At 35.5% G+C, this 17,494-nt stretch overlaps 1 protein-coding gene across 3 annotated transcripts in view; it reads right to left on the minus strand.

Annotated features, from left to right (window-relative positions):
• Positions 1-17,494, minus strand: part of CNTN1 (contactin 1) — a 262,164-nt gene that overhangs the window by 114,023 nt on the left and 130,647 nt on the right. For all 3 annotated transcript variants that reach the window (XM_004384584.2, XM_004384585.2, XM_004384586.2), the window contains one exon: positions 3,742-3,862. In XM_004384584.2, coding sequence (XP_004384641.1) covers positions 3,742-3,862 — 121 coding nt within the window. The remainder of the gene's footprint in view (positions 1-3,741; positions 3,863-17,494) is intronic.

Below are 17,494 nucleotides of genomic sequence, written 5' to 3' on the forward strand. Positions count from 1 at the left end.
CTTATTTCCCAATCATACCACACCTTAAATAGGAAAGAAAAAAAAAAAAAAGGTGTGAGTTTTATCTGGGTAAAGGGCTTCCATGAAATCAGGTCCAATCTTATATTTACTTTGGCTGTGTTTTACTATATTTAATTTCCTTTTTTTATTTAGAAACACTCAGATTTAACTAATCCACTGCTTTCATTCTAAACTCAATTTTTAAAAACATGACAGAAGGCATAGGTCTAAATACATTTGTTTCTCTCATACCAATTACCTTCATCAAGCTTTACACACTGCCCCATAGGGCTTCCGAGGAGGGGCTGGTAGATTCAAACTGCCAGCCTTTTGGTTAGCAGCCAAGCTCTTAACCACTGCTCCACCAGGTCTTCATATACTCATACTCACCCACCAGCAATTACAAATGCATATGCACACAGGCTATAAGAATAGCAATAGTTTTTTACTATGTATTCATTTACTTCAATGTAGCACAGTTAAAATAAATATACATTGTCTTAAATATGCCTGGATAGTTCTACTTTTGTTTCAGCTTCCTGATAGGGCATAATAGTTTATGCACTACACTACTTTTATTATAAAAATATTTCCTTAGTTATCCTTCAGAGGAAATTGCTTTTCCTTCTACTCTATTCGCTGTACCTCTCATAGCACAAATTTCAGCATCTGTAGTTCAGATCACTGATATCTGAATATAGATTAGTCAAGTTTCAAATCTGGAAATTCTTACAGAATATCTAATATAGATCCTGCTTAATATGTTTTGAGAAACAGATGTATTTTTGAAGTGTTGAGTGCAAACTGAATTTTTCTAAAGCAATTTACATTCTAAATGTGCTATCAGACCTCATCATATGATTTTTTTTTTTTTTTAATACTGTAGCATGAAGTGAATAATCATTCCTTAGTTTTTCTCTTTAGAGAGCCTTCATCTAGGTGGGGAAAAAAAGCAGAATAGATTAAGGTTTTTAATGCCTTTTGGGCCACTTCTGGCAGAGGAAATCTGTTGAAAATAATAAATCCTCTTCCCAGGAAAACGCACATACATATGCATATACAATTTCAGGGGCCAATGGACCCCTTGAAGCCTGTCCATGATTTCCTGAGCTAGATGAAAACAGAACTTGGTGGATAAATGCACTAAAAATAATACTACTTAGGGCAGGACATGTCTTTCAAGCATACTAGTCGTCATCATTATAAAAAAATAAAGATATCTGTTCAATTTTATATCCATTGATTTAAAAATATAAAGCATATTTGAAGGTCTACTTTATATACATTTTTTGATACAAGGTATTACATTTCACAAGATATGCAGAAATATATCTGTTTTGATTGCAATTTTCTCTTGATATAAAATTACTAGTAAATCAGTTGTCATCAAGTCAACTCTGAGTCATGGTGACCACATGTGTGTCAGAGTAGAACTGTGCTCCATAGGGTTTTCAATAGATGATTTTTTGGAAGTAGATTGCCAGGCCTTTCTTCCAAGACACTCAAATATCCAACTTTTTGGTTGACAGCAGAGCATGTTAATCATTTGCACCCCTCAGAGAGTCCCATAAAAATGAATATCTTTTTTTATTATTGGAAATAAATTTTGGAGACTGATTATGACTCTGCAGACCTTAACAGTGCTAAGCAATACTTTTCATCTACCTATATAGTGTTATTAACATCCTGCTTTAGGGCAGGGACTTAAAATGCTATGTTAAATTTCAACGGAGTGCACTTGTCAGGTTCCATTGCTTTAAGGCATTTTTCTGGGATCTAAAAGGCTTTAGAGAAACAAACAAGTGAACAAGTGAACAAAAACTTTTTTATTTCCACAGAATACCTGCTATAATTTCTTTTTATTGGCTTTATTTCTACTAAAAAATATTCATTGAAGTGATTATTAATTACGCAAGTACGTGTGAGTATATCATTAATACTCTTACATTAAGTCTATAAAACTTCCTCTTCCCTGTAAATACTGGGAGTTTACTACAATGTAATTACATGAAGATTGTAATGTGCATGTATTGTAATATAACCCGTATTATAATATTAATTAATTTAACACTAAGTAATTAATATTAAAACTAATTCTTTTAATTTGCAAACAATTTCAATTAAATCTATACATAGGTTATTGCTAGGAATGGCTTAATAGTTAATGGTTTGAATAAAAGAACAGTGAACTAGTCCTTCTCCCTAATAACTCTCAAAGATAAGGGAGGTCCCAGGTAATCATATAATCTAAATGGAAATACTAAACCTAAATGAAACTTTCTTTATTTAGGATTTTGTAACCTCAGAGTTTTATTAATTTTCAGTAAGTGGTCTATGGATGGGATGTTTCAGTTCATTCGGAAAAAGAAATCGGCTTGTTTTCTTGTTGATCTATTAGAGAATGTATTGAACTGGAATAAAAGACTTTTCAGCATTTTCCCAGGGTTGCTTGGGGATCCCATAATATCACTGCTATATATGGAAATGTGGTAGACGTATGAAACTAAGTGAAATTATATTGATCTGGTTCTGGAAGGGGCATTAAAAAATTACACATATCATTTTATTTATTCATTATTTGATTTGTACAAAAACTAACTGCAAAATGTGCAATTAATCTAATGGTCAATAAATATTTCTATTAAGTAGAAATTTAGCACAACAGTGATAGAGAGAGAAAAAAAGAGAGAGCTATGAAAACTATGCAAAGAAGCTCATCAATTAACTAAATTAAAAAAATGAAGATATGAATTAATAATTTGGTAGAAGAGATAACTCATGTGTACAGGCTGCTATAAAACACATTAGAGAAAACAGTAAGTGTTACGAAAGTTTAGAAGAAAGGAGCTCATATTTGGCACACCAGCAAAGGATTCATGAATTTGGTAATACTTTAGCCAAGCCTTGAAAAATGGGTAAGAGTTGGACAAGAAAAGATGAGAACAGGGCATGGAAGTAATGCTGTAAATGAAGGAACTGAAGTAGAAATACTAGGGTATGCTTGTGAGATAGGTGAACAGTGGAGTTGGTTGCGAAGAATGGGAAAGATAAAAGCTAAATAGTCAGGTTGAGGTCAACGCATGGAACCTCCTGAGTGCAAAGCTAAATGTGCTGGACTTCATTCTGCAGGAAGTGAGTGAAGAGTCGATTAATGATTCTAAACAAGGTGTGGTACATTCCCAGCCATGCCTCACAGAAAGAACAGAAGCAGGTATTAAAGGGGTCACATTTTCAGCAAGCATGTATCCCAGCACATTCTCAATTATATTTATTAAATGAACAAACACACTAGTCTGAAAATCAGCAACAAATAGAAACAAGATACATATATAAATTAAATTTTTATGCCAAGATGGTAGTGATAAATATATAACATTGGAGGCTATACTAAACAGCATCAGTACCGAAAAAATAAAAATGGAAATAGCACTATACTCAACACACTGAAAGCATTAGCATGCAATGAGAACTTCTGGTAAGTCCTAAGTATAAAAGCACAAACATTTAGTAGGAGGTTGTGGTGTATGTTTCTAGGACATATGTAGTTAGTAAAACAAATAAAATTAGTGTTGTTTATTACTTGTCTGGCATAAATCATCACTAGGCATGGATAAGAAGCCATTTTCAAGGATCAAGACTCTGAATAAATAAGAATTTGAGCCAGAGTCACCAGAAGATTATAAATATTTATGCAAGTCAAATACCTTTGGTTTTGTGATTTTAAAATGTTGAAATTCTTACCTCGCACAACGAGGTCAGCTGAAGCTGAAGAATTGTCCACAATTGTCTGAGCGGTGCAAGTGTATCTTCCAGCATGTTTCAGCTGGGCATTTCGGATGAGCAGTTCCCCATTGGAATCTAGCTGTTGGCAAAAACAGAAGTCATTCAAATCAGTATGTTTTTCATCAGTTATATGGCATTTAGGATACAAGAGGTACATTTCCCCCTATTAAAATGAACACTGTATTAGGTATGTTATCTGTATGGCGTTGCCCAAGTACTTAATTCAGTATCTTATCTGAAAAATAAGGTGACTGAATAAATTGCTGAAGTCCTTTTTAGCTATAAATCCTTTGTTGTTTTTGTTAGGTGCCATTGAGTCAGTTCCAACTCATAGGAGAATGAAACACTGCCTGGTCCTGCACCATCCTCACAATCATTGCTATGTTTGAACCCATTGTTGAAGCCACTGTGTCAATCCATCTTGTTGAGGGTCTTCCTCTTTTTCGCTGACCATCTACCTTACCAAGTATGACGTCCTTCTCCAGGGACAGGTCCCCCCTGACAACATGTCCTAAGTACATGAGACGAAGTTTACCAACCTTGCTTCCAAGGAGCACTCTAGCTGTACTTCCTCCAAGACACTTCTTCGTTCTTCTGGCAGTCCATGGTATATTCAATATTCTTCACCAAAATCATAATTCAAAAGCATCAATTATTCTTCAATGTTCCTTATTCATTGTACAGCTTTCACATGTATATGAGGTGACTGATAACATCATGGCTTGGGTCAGGGGCACCTTAGTCCTCAGAGTGACATTTTTGCTCTTCAACACTTCAAAGAAGTCTTTTGCAGCAGACTTGCCCAATGCAATCCGTCGTTTAATTTCTTGACTGCTGCTTCCGTGGGCGTCGATTGTGGATCCAAGTAAAATGAAATTCTTAACAACTTCAATATTTTATCCATTTATAATGATGATAAATCCTTTAACATCCTACTATTTCTATTATCATAGGGCTATACTAGCAAAAAAAAAAAGAGCCCGGGTGATTCAATGGTTAAATGCTCAGGTGCTAGCCGACAGGTTGGTGGTTCAAACCCACAAACTGCTCCACAGGAAAAAGATGTGGCAGTCTGCTTCCACAAAGATTTACAGCCTTGGAAACCCTGTGGAACAGTTCTTCTGTGTCCTTTAGGGTTGCTGTGAGTCAGAATCGAATTGATGGCAATGTTTTATATATATACATATATATACTAATAAAATCCAAGGGATGAAATAACTTACTGACATCTTTTAAAGAGAACTATGAAAATATAATAATCTTACTGCTAAATGTCAATGAGGATAAATAAGTGTTCTTTGGCTGGGAAGAATTACTAATTTGGTTTTGCAAAGTCAATCTAATTGACTAATTTTAAGTTTGACAGTTCTTCTAACGTATTTTATCGCCAAAATATCGCTTTGAGGACAAGCCTTTTGTTTTGTTCACTGCTGTATTTCAGTGCTTAGAAGGGTGTACAGTTCATACTTTTCTGAAGGAATGTTGAGGTAATTTTGCTTGTGATGACAAGACACCAATGCAATTTCTAAAAATAGCTAATATTTTTGTGTGTCTACTATGTACCAGATCCTGTGCAATTTTATATATTATTTAATTGTCATCAGACAACAGCCCTTTGCTATAGGTCTGATTACGTCCATTTTACTAAGGATAAAAGAGACTTATTCAAGTAGTTTAACTAAGGTCACTCAGTTTCTCTGGTGGTGGAAGCATATCAAAGTCCATGCTCATTATCTCCAATAAACTTTCTTAGAAGAAAAATTTTGAAAACTCAAATTCTAAATGAGTTTTTCTATGAACCAAAAATATTAATTTAATATTCCAGTCATAGAAATCCAGATACAGAAAAGGATGAAAAATAAATGGTTACTATTTTACATAATAGATAAGCCTATTGTTTATGTCGACCACTTGTCTGTCAGTTTGTTGTACTATGGTGGCTTGCATGTTTCATAATGCTGGAAGCTATGCCACCATTATTTCAAGTACTAGCAGGGTCAACCATGGTGGACAGGTTTCAGCAGAGCCTCCATGCTATGACAGACTATGAAGAAAGGCCTGGTAACCTACTTTTGAAAATTAGCCAATGAAAACTCTACGTGTCACAATATAATATTGTCCAATATAGTGCTGGAAGATGAGCCCTCTAGGTTGGAAGGCACTCAAAATACACAGCAACTGCAACAAATGTACTCAAGCATACCAATTACCATGAAGATGGCGCAGAACAGGGCAACATTTATTCTAGCGTGCATGGGGTCATCATGAATTGGAGCCGACTCAACTGCTGCTAACAACAAATACACTCTCTAAGCATTGAATTGCACAGCCTTCCAACCCACAGGCCAGCCAGCCAGATGCAGGCCAGTCTGACGTCTGGTGGCATTGTAGTACTGGATGTTCCGAGCTGAAGTCAAACAAGGTGATACTCTGCCTTCTTTTTTCAGTTCTCATATTGTAAACAAGTGTCCTTGTCACAGTCTATTTAGTGCCATGTTTGTCCCATTCGTATGCTTTTTTGTTGAAGATTTTTCTGTTTAAAATGGTTCCCAAGCAGAATGCTGAAGGGCTGTCTAGTGTCATTCAGGCAAGAGTTGTAGTGTTGTTGGCTGTCAGTTTTATGTTAACAAATCAACAATATATAATAAATACAATGTCTTAAACAGAAATACACATAATACAAGGTTATTTATCGATCAGGTGATGAAAATATTGTGACCAGATACTCATATGAACCTAACCCTATATTTTTCCAAGGAGCAATGGTCCAGTATTTGATAATTCAGTGTTCACAGCAACTTTATAGAAAATAACTACTGTAAATGATGAGAGTCGATTGTATTATGTAACCTGCTGATCTTGGAAAGAATTTAAGTTTGTAATTCTTGCTTGATTAATGAGGTTAAGAATAATCGCTAGTTATTATCTGCGCACAGGAGCCCTGGTAATGCAGTGATTAAGTGCTTGTCTACTCGCCGAAAGTTTGGCAGTTCGAACCCACTGGCCACTCTGCAAGAGAAAGAAGTGGCAGTCTGCTTCCATAAAGATTACAGCCTTGAAAAACCTATGAGGCAGCTCGACTTCATCCTATAGGGTCACTATGAGTTGGAATTTACTTGACGGCAACAGGTTTTTTGGTTTAATTATCTGAGCATATTGGCTTAGATGGTTGTAACAGAATACTAATATCTATATATTAAAAAACTGTTCAATGGCCACACAGTTTATACCTTTATATTAGACAAGTTTCAGTAAAAGTGTAGCTATAGGTTATACAATTTAATGTCAGTTAGAGTCTTTGCATTTCTTGTGGTTTAGATTGACAAAAAATTCAAACAGTCCCCAAGATTTCTGCAAATTCCTGAGATGGGGAGTTCTTTCTTTCCGTTCTTTCGATCTGTTCTCTCTTTGCCATACCATGATGGAAAGAAATGGATAAATCCAATGTGTAATACAATGGTAAAGAAGGTGAAGGAGAGGATAAGTTAAGAATATCCTCAAAGTTTCTGGAAAGTGTGTGTTCACAGATGACTAAAAAATTGAACGTCTCAGGAAAGAAGATCGAACGCTTTCCCTTACTACTGCCTCTACCCTTGCTTAAGCTACCCCCATCTCTTACCTGAACAACTGCATCTTCTTTGGTCACTACCTCCCCCCGAGTCCCCTCTACCCTTTTGTCCTCTTGACACCCAGAGTTAGATTTTAAAGATACAAATATGATCAAATTACTTCTTCCGGTAAAAACTAAACAGAAAGTTTCAAAACGTTCTTGTTTCTGGGATAAAGACCGTAGGCCAGCTGGATCTCCATCCTTACTAGCCTCTGTCCAAACCTCCAGCCTCATCTAGTGCCACCACCCCATTTACACCCTGCTCTCCAGGAAGAATGTCCCCTTTCAGGATGTCAAATGCATCCTGTTCTCTCTCATCTCTGATTCTCCATGGTTTGTTCTCTCCCAAAATTGCTATTCCCTCATACAACATCACCTTACCACCTTCACCTAAATAACACTTACTTATACCTCCCAACACCCAAATCACTTCCTCAAGCAAGGCTTCCCTTATTCTCTGATCTAGACAGGTCCCCTTGTTATATTTTATCATAACACCTTGTACTTTATGTCAGTTGCAACTTAATATTTGTATGATTATGTGATTGAAATTGGTCTCCCCTGGTAGCACAGTGGTTAAAAGCTACAGCATGCTACAGCTATTACCCAAAAGGTCAGCAATTTGAATCCACCAGCTGCTCCTTGGAAACCCTACGGGGCAGTTTTACTCTGTCCTATAGCGTTGCTATGAGTCAGAATTGATTTGATGGCAATGGATTTTGGTAGACTGTCAGTTTTATGAGAGGAGGAAGCATATATGTTTTGTTTAGCCTTGTATCCCCAGAACCAGCATAGTGTCAGGAACATAACACTAAATACGTGTTGTTTGAATGAACTAATCAAAGCACTTATCTAGAATTCTGGCATGTGCTCTTAAGAATACATTTTCACTTCTTACCAGCTACAAGCAGTTAGCAAGAACATAGAGCCCATGATAATCAACACCAAGTTCTCTGGTGTCAGGATGAAGTGTACTCTCTTGCTGTCGTTGTAAGCTACCTTGGAGTTGGCCCTGACTCATGGTGACCTCATGCACAACGGAATGAAATGCTGCCCTGTCCTGTAGCATCCCCATGATTAGTTGCTGATCCAACCATTTTGATCATTGGCTTCTCATTGGCTGATTTTTACAAGTAGACTGCCAGGCCTTCCTAGTCTCTCTTAGTCTGGAAGCTCTGCTGAAACCTGTTCAGCCTTATAGCAACACACGAGCCTCCACTGACAGACCGGTGGTAGTTGCATTTGAAGTTCATTGGCCAGAATCATGAAGGTGCGAATTCTACCACTAAATCATCACTGTCCTCCTCACTCTTGCTACCACCTCACACTATTCCTTCATCCACCGCCTCCTCTCCAGCCACTTTGAACAATTTACACTTTGCCACGTGCTCCCTCACCTGGAGAATTTTTGCACATATCACTTACCTTTGCACAGATTCCCCCCACAGCCCACCTCTATCACCTGGCTAACTTCAATTCACAGCATAGATGCCTCTTTCTTCTCTGGCCTCCAAAGGCGGGGTTAGGTATTGGTCATTGTACATTTTCATTGTAACTATCTGTCTCTACTAAAATTGCCTAATTTTTCATCTCTCAATAGACTAATTCCTTGAAGAGAAAGATAATGTATATATTATTACATACCAAGTACTTAATACAATATCTGACACACAATGGAAATGCAATAAATAAATATTAAATTAAAGAAGTAATATATATTATCTAACATGTTTTCATCAAGCAGACATTCTTTTAGTAATGATACATGATATTTTTCACGTAAATAATGAAAATGTTATAAAATAGCTGAATTGAGAAAACCTATTGCTACTATTCCATGTTTACTATATTTCAATTTATTCATATGCCAATTTTATGAGAAAAAGAAAAGTTTAGAGAAAAATAAATAAACTTATAGAGAAAAGAATGCAGTTAACACATACAAAAATTTAAATCTCTAAATTTTCTAAACCACAAAAAAATAGAATTCATGTAATAAAGGTGGTAAAAAGATATTATTTTATTATTGATAACTCCTTATTTTTAAATAAAATGAGATATAGAGAGAATACGAGTCTACAAATGGGGATGCTAACTAATTGTAAAAGATTTTTTTCTTAAACTATCATAAAGGCTAATAAGCACATATATTTATGTAATTTTCTAGTGAGAAAAAATAAAATAAAATAAAATAATACAGTTTAAACACTATATATTTGTAAAAGAGACTGATTTAATGTGTTCTGATATTTTTAATAGAACTGCATGCTAACACTATCAATATTCATTAACAGAAATATATTAAGTAAAATCTCTTCAAATTATTATGACTGAGATAATAGAAAAGTGTTGTCATCAAAATAAAAAATACTTAATTATCTTGTATTCTTTCTTTATGTGTACTCAGCACATTGGTTGTATAATACTTCTAACTGAAAGCTAATCCTGATACTAAACTTTCACTGCTTCAATGAGTCTTGATATTAGATTGGAATTAAAAAATAGTAAAACACCTCAGAAATTTTAAATTTTAATTTTTTTAAGCCCAATCTTACAATTAAAAAAAAATTGAGGCCAGAAAAATAATACAAAAATGAACAAGTTGTGGTACCACAATGGCCCTTGTTTTAATGTTAATATGATGTATAGCTAATATTATTTTTTCTTAATGAAATTGCTATCTTTCTTTTCCCAAACTTCCAGTTTAAAACATAACACTTATTTTATTCTGAGAGAAATAATGTGATCACGCATTTTATACTGTATCGCGTGTAACAAAAACATGAACTATTTAATGTTTTATTCTATTAAATTTACACTTACTGAACTATAAGTACATTAAATTTATACTTACTGAATTTTTGGACTAAACTCTCCCTAAACTTTTAATTAAACTATTCTAAAAGTTTAAAATGCTAATCTCATTTTAGAAGTCAGGAAGGTAGCGATCAGCTTACTCGTACAAAGCAATAGTGAACAACTTCCAGGTTTGTGCTCATTTACTCTATATTTGGCCAAGGTGTGGCATGGAAAACTTCTCAGAAGCAAAGCAAAGGAAAAATATACTATATCATTTTCAATATAGTTATATATGTATAACAGCTTCCCTGAAGTTTTCATAAATGGTGGTAGCACTTTCCATACCTCAGGAGAAGTTGAGGTTCTCAGCGGTTGACAGAACGCTTACAAAGCAAGTAAAGATCATGGGCTTCAGCATATTCTAGCCACAAATTAGATACGAATGCTGTCTCTATTTTCACTAGAAACCACAGCTTGGCCGAATTACAAAATGCTTCCCTTCATATGAGGAGAGTTGAATCACATACTGGAAATTGTGATAGCAAAGCTCAGGGATGTTCCAAAGTGTATATGTGGTTTACCACTCAGAAATTGCTCAAGTTTAAGTCAAAAGACTTCCAGCATATAAATGCTCATTCCTTCCTTTCCCCTTCCCCATATACTAATTCAGGAAAATCATTCATGCAGTATAAATGAATCTAAATTACTCAATTGTGTTAACAAGCTAAATTCGTCATAATGAACAAAGAAATGTGTTGTAGAGTACAAATAAAGTCTAGGTAAGACTTAGAGCTTGTAATGGCTATATACTAACAAAAAGGTCTCTTGTTCCATTGTAGTTCAAAGTAAAAGGGCAGATATAGAAGGCTGGAGGAAAGCAAATCCTTTAAAGAGAATATTCTAGAACTTATAGGCAAAAATTATTAAATATATGTGATACATACTACATCCAAAAAAAAAATGAAACTTTTTTTTTTTAACTTTTGACTCATTAAAGTAGAGAAGGAATAAGTATAGCAAATGTATGCAACTGCAAACATTACCACTACCAGCACTACCAACAGTAAATATGTAGTAGACTTCCTAGGCACCAGGGACTTTAATACACATTTTACACATGCAAACTCATTTACTCTTAACAACAACCCCACAAGACAGGTATCATTTCTAACCCTACTTTACAGATGAGGAAAAAATACTACCATAGCTATAACCACTACTACCGCTACTACTATTGCTGTTAATAGAATATTACTACCACTACTACTATTGCTGTTACTACTATTACTGCTACTGCTATTAAAATTACTACTACAATTTCTACTATTACTATTGCCATTGCTACCTCTACTACTGCACTCCTACTATTACTTGATCTAATTTATTGATGCTTGGCAATGTGCTAACTACTTTGCATACATTTTCTCATTCACATTTTATAAAACCCAGGAAGACAGTATCAATATCCTCATTTTAGAGATAAAGAATTTGAGACTTAAAGTTAAGCTACTTGTGTAAGGCTCTATAGTTAATATATAGTCCACACCAAGTCACGTGGTTTGCAAAGTAGTGGTTTTTAGATCACACAACTAGATTTAGGGTCACAGTTTGGGAAGGAGACGTGGATAGTTTCTCCTAGCAGCAAAAATAAAATATGTTATTACTTTATCTATTTATCGAACATTTTCCTATGTAAACTTTCAAACAGCAGAGCGGAAAGAATAGTAAAATGGCCATCCATATATCAACCAGCCAAATTTAATAATTATAAACTTTTTTTGCCACTTACTTTATTCGTCTAGACAGCTAGCTAGCTATATCTTTCTTTATCTTTATCTTCAATCTACCTACCTATTTACCTACCTATCTATCTATCATCTATTGCTGAACCCTTGAAAAATCAGTTAAAGACATCATACTTCACCCGGTAAGTCTTCAGCTTGCATCTCCAGAAATATAGGGCCATTCGTTCTCCTACATAGTCACAAAACTATTTTCATATATAACATGTTATTGTTGTTAGGTGCTATCAGTTTGGTTCCCACTCACAGTGACCCTATGTACAACAGAATGAAACACTGCCTGGTTCAGCACCATCCTCACAATCATTGTTATGCTTGAGCACATTGTTGCAGACACTGTGCTAATCCATCTCGTTGAGAGTCTTCCTCTTTTTCCCTGACCCTCTACTTTACCAAGCACGATGTCCTTCTCTAGGGGCTGATCCCTCCTGATAACATGCCCAAACTATGTGAGATGTAGTCTCACCATCCTTACTTCTAAGAAACATTCTGGCTGTATTTATTCCAAGACGGATTTGTTCTTTCTTTTAGCAGTCCACGATATATTCAATATTCTTCGCCAACAATAATTCAAAGGCATCAATTCTTCTTCATTCTTTCTTATTCATTGTCCAGCTTTCTCATGCATATGAGGCGACGGAAAACACCATGGCTTGGGTCAGGCGCACCTTAGTCCTTAAAGTGACATCTTTGCTTTTTAACATTTTAAAGAAGTCTTTTGCAGCAGATTTGCCCAATGCAATATGTCTTTTGATTTCTTGACTGCTGCTTCCATAGGTGTTGATTGTGGATCCAGGTAAAATGAAATCCTTGACAACTTCGAACTTTTCTCCATTTATCATGATGTTGCTTATTGGTCCAGTTGTGAAGATTTTTGTTGTCTTTATGTTGAAGTGTAATCCATACTGAAGGCTGTGGTCTTTGATCTTCATCAGTAAGTGCTTCAAGTCCTCTTCACTTTCAGCAAGCAAGGTTGTGTCATCTGCATAACACGGGTTGTTAATGAGTCTTCCTCCAATCCTGATGCCATGTTCTTTTTCATATAGTCCAGATTCTCAAGTTTTTTGTTCGGCATACAGATTAAGTAAGTATGGTGAAAGGATACAACCCTGACACACACCTTTCCTGACTTTAAACCATGCAGTACCCCCTTGTTCTGTTCGAACGACTGCCTCTTGATCTATACAGTTTCCTCATTAGCACAATTAAGTGTTCTGGAATTCCCATTCTTCACAGTGTTATCTATAATTTGTTATGATCCACACAGTCAAATGCCTTTTCATAGTCAATAAAACACAGGTAAACATCTTTCTGGTATTCTCTGCTTTCAGCCATGATCCATCTGACATCAGCAATGATATCCCTGGTTCCACGTTCTCTTCTGAACCTGGCTTGAAATTCTGGCAGTTCCCTGCCGATGTACTGCTGCAACCACTTTTGAATGATCTTCAGCAAAATTTTACTCTTGTGTGGGATTAATGATATTGTTTGATAACTTCTGCATTTGGTTGGATCACCTTTCTTGGGAATAGGCATAAATATGGATCTCTTCCAGTCTGTTGGCCAGGTAGCTGTCTTCCAAATTTCTTGGCATAGAGGAGCGAGCACTTGCAGCGCTGCATCTGTTTGTTGAAACATCTCAATTGGTATTCCCTCAATTCCTGGAGCTATGTTTTCGCCAGTGCAATCAGTGAAGCTTCGACCTCTTCCTTCATTACCATCAATTCTTGATCATATACTACCCCCTGAAATGGCTGAACATCGACCAATTCTTTTTGGTATAGTGACTCTGTGTATTCTTTCCATCTTCTTTTGATGCTTCTTGCATCGTTTAATATTTTTCCCATAGAACCCTTCAATATTGCAACTTGAGGCTTGAATTTTTTCTTCAGTTCTTTCAGCTTGAGAAATGCCAAATGCGTTCTTCCCTTTCGGTTTTCTAAGTCAAAGTCTTTGCACATGTTATTATAATACTTTACTTTGTCTTCTCAAGACGCCCTTCTGTTCAGGTCTTTTACTTCATCATTTCTTCTCTTTGCTTTAACTACTTGACATTCAAGAGCAAGTTTCAGAGTCTCTCTTCTGACATTCATTTTGGTCTTTTCTTTCTTTCTTGTCTTTTTAATGGCCTCTAGCTTTCTTCATGTATAATGTCCTTCCACAACTCGTCTGGTCTTCTGTCATTAGTGTTCAATGTGTCAAAGCTATTCTTGAGATCGTCTCTAAATTCAGGTGGGATATACTAAAGGTCGCACTTTGGCTCTCATAGACTTGTTTAAATTTTCTTCAGCTTCAACTTGAAATTGCTTATGAGCAATTGATGGTCTGTTCCACAGTGCCCCTGGCCTTGTTCTGACTGATGATATTGAGGTTTTCCATCGTCTCTTTCCATAGATGTAGTCGATTTGACTCCTGTGTATTTCATCGGTGAGGTCCATGTGTATAGTCACCATTTATGTAGCTGAAAAAAAGTACTTGTGATGAAGAAGTCGTTGGTCTTGGAAAATTCTATCATCATTCTATCTCCAGTATCATTTCTATTATCAAGGCCATATTTTTCAACTTCGGATCCTTTTTCTTTGTTTCCAACTTTTGCATTCCAATCACTAATAATTATCAATGCATTGTGATTGCATGTTTTATCAATTTCAGACTGCAAAAACTGGTAAAAATCTTCAGTTTCTTCATCTTTGGCCTTAGTAGTTGGTGCATAAATTTGAATAATAGTTATATTAAGTGGTCTTCCTTGTAGGCATATGTTATCCTATCACTGACAGCGTTGTACTTCAGGTAGAGCTTGAAATGTTCTTTTGGACTGCGTTTTTATCCAGTAAAGCGAATGATATATAACATAATTAACACTAATTCCCTACTATTATCTAGTATTCAAGTTAGTAATATTTTAAGTAATGCATCAGCATTAAAATTGACTGCATGTAAAAAAATAAAAGCGATATGACTTACAAGAAAAAAGTTTTGAAAATGAAATAATGTTATTAGAAAAATAAAAATTTAAATAACCTAGGGAAGAGGTCAAGGATAATTACTAAGAACTCACCTAATACTTATAGAATAAATGGGAATGTTGAATATCCCTAAGTATGGCTATTTTGATATAAAATAAATGGTGAGAGTGATGACTGAAAAGTCTAATTTAGATCAATTGATCTATTTTAAATTAAGACTCAAAACGAAGGAAATTTTTTTTTGAGGTCTCAGCTAAACATTTTGAATAATGGACAAAAACATCAATGCCTTGGATTTAGAGTCTGTATTTTAGAGTTGAAGGAAACTTTGGATATCTTTTAATTGTATGGATTTCAAGTTGATTCACATTAGGTCTTGTGGGCCTGTCCAGTCAATTGGCCTAATATTAATTTAAGAGTTTCTACTCTTCCTCCTGGTTCAGTGGGTAGTACCTGAGGTCTTCAGAGCTTTCCAGTGGCCACCCAAGATACAGTGATTGGTCTCTAATTGACAGGAGCAACAGAGGAAGAAGGAGATCCAGGAATCAGAGAAAGAAATGGTTTGCGGGTCTAAATGCCTCCATGAATTACTACCTCTCTTGCCATGAGACCAGAAGAAATGGATAGTGTCCAGCTACCATTACTGAATATTTTGATCAGGGACCCAACAGATGGATCATGATCAAAAGGAGGAAAATTCAGGAATTCTTACTGGAAACCAGACCTACTGGACACATTCAGACTGGAAGCATCCCTGAATCTATTGCCTGGAAACAACTTTTGAACCTTGAGCCGAAACTATCCCATGAAGTAATCTTTAAACTAAACAATTAATTTCAATAAATAATGTATGTCTTGAGCTTTGTGCACTATTGAAGAATTACCTATATGAGATTGAAATGATAACAGTAACTCTAAACCAGATGAGAACTTTAAGAGGCAGAGCACGTAAGTTAACGGTGGTGAAACTATAGGGGCAGAGATAGTGAGAAAGGTGACATAATGTGAAGAATGTAACTATTGTCAATGAACTGGACATGTAAAAATTGTTGAACAGGTGTATGTCTTTTTATGTATATTTTCACCAAAAAAAAAGAAAATGATTTACATTAGCCTTAGAGGTCTGAGGATCTTTATGTACCACTTGATGAAAGGAAGGGAAGGAAGGACCTGAATGGGAAGTTTGGTGGGATACAAAGAAGTGAGAGGCCCTGTAGGTAGGGCTCTTGGCTATGTAGTCTCCTACACACACACACACACACACACACACTCTCTCTCTCATTCCATCTTTAATCAGGACAACTCACCTTCACCTTTTTTAATATTGAGATTGAGTTAAATTTGCTTTGCAAAAAAGGTTGTGACACTAAAACCTTTTCGTTGTTGTTGTTTTTTAAACTTGTGATGTGGCCCAAACTTCTCATTTGATAAATGAGAAGTCTGAGACTCACACAGACTGTTTTGCCTACTGTCATAAAACTTCTCAATGGCAATATGAGACCAAAAATCCAGATCTTTAGATACTATTCTGTTTTTAAAAACAAATAAGAAAATTAGACTTTTTTTTACAGAACATAATAACTAATGACAAGACAGTATATTTCTAGTGTGACATCATAAAGCATCAAAATTCATGGTGTAAAATTATAAAACTCCTAAGATACCAAAGGTTTTCATGTTTATTTTCCCTCATTTTATTGACTATGTTTTGTAAGCATAAACAGACATAATAATTGTTGTAGAGCTCTTTTGTGTATGAGGAGTTTTATGTAAAACAAAAGTATGCCCTTAATTTGTATGAATTTTACATCCCCCAAACCAACACATCTCTAAAAAAATTAAGATTTGCTGCTATCTGCGATTAATTCAATTCACTCATCATTATCATCACCAAATGCTTATTATGGGATTTTGTACTAGAAGGTAACTTCATCTGACTAGGTCTTTATATTAGATGTGTGATGACCTTAGGAAGCCAGTCCAACTATAGACACTCCTAGTGATCACAGGGTAGTCCCTGGGTGGCACAAACAGTTAAGTGCTTGAATACTAGCCAAAAGGTTGGTGGTTCAAAGTCTCAGAAGAAAGGCCTGGAGCACAGTTCTACTCTGCAATACATGGGGTCACCACAAGTGGGAATTGACTTGATGGCAACTAGTTAACTGGTAGAACATAATACATTCTTCAGAGTTTACCCATGGAAAATAGCCAATAAAATAAGCAGTTAGTTGTAGGTAAAGGTTTATTAGGGTACTGAAAGGGAGGTCAGGAAAGTTACATGTTCAGACAGAGTGAGACATGATAGAATTCTTTAATTCCCTAACTCTTTTTGAATAGATTACTAATGAGAAGACAATGAAAGTTCTTGTCATGAGCAGAATGCCTTTGTGAGTTTTGTGTGAGTCACAGAATTATGTTAAGAGCCTATACAGCTTCTACCTATTTCTTCCACTGTTTATTAAATTTTAAGAGCTTTAAATTTACAAACTACATGAAATCTGTACTACTCATGCCATTTTCGAAAATGTTTTCTT

The sequence above is a fragment of the Trichechus manatus genome, unplaced genomic scaffold (genome assembly GCF_000243295.1).
Source record: "Trichechus manatus latirostris isolate Lorelei unplaced genomic scaffold, TriManLat1.0 scaffold00123, whole genome shotgun sequence".
In the NCBI taxonomy this organism is placed as follows: domain Eukaryota; kingdom Metazoa; phylum Chordata; class Mammalia; order Sirenia; family Trichechidae; genus Trichechus; species Trichechus manatus.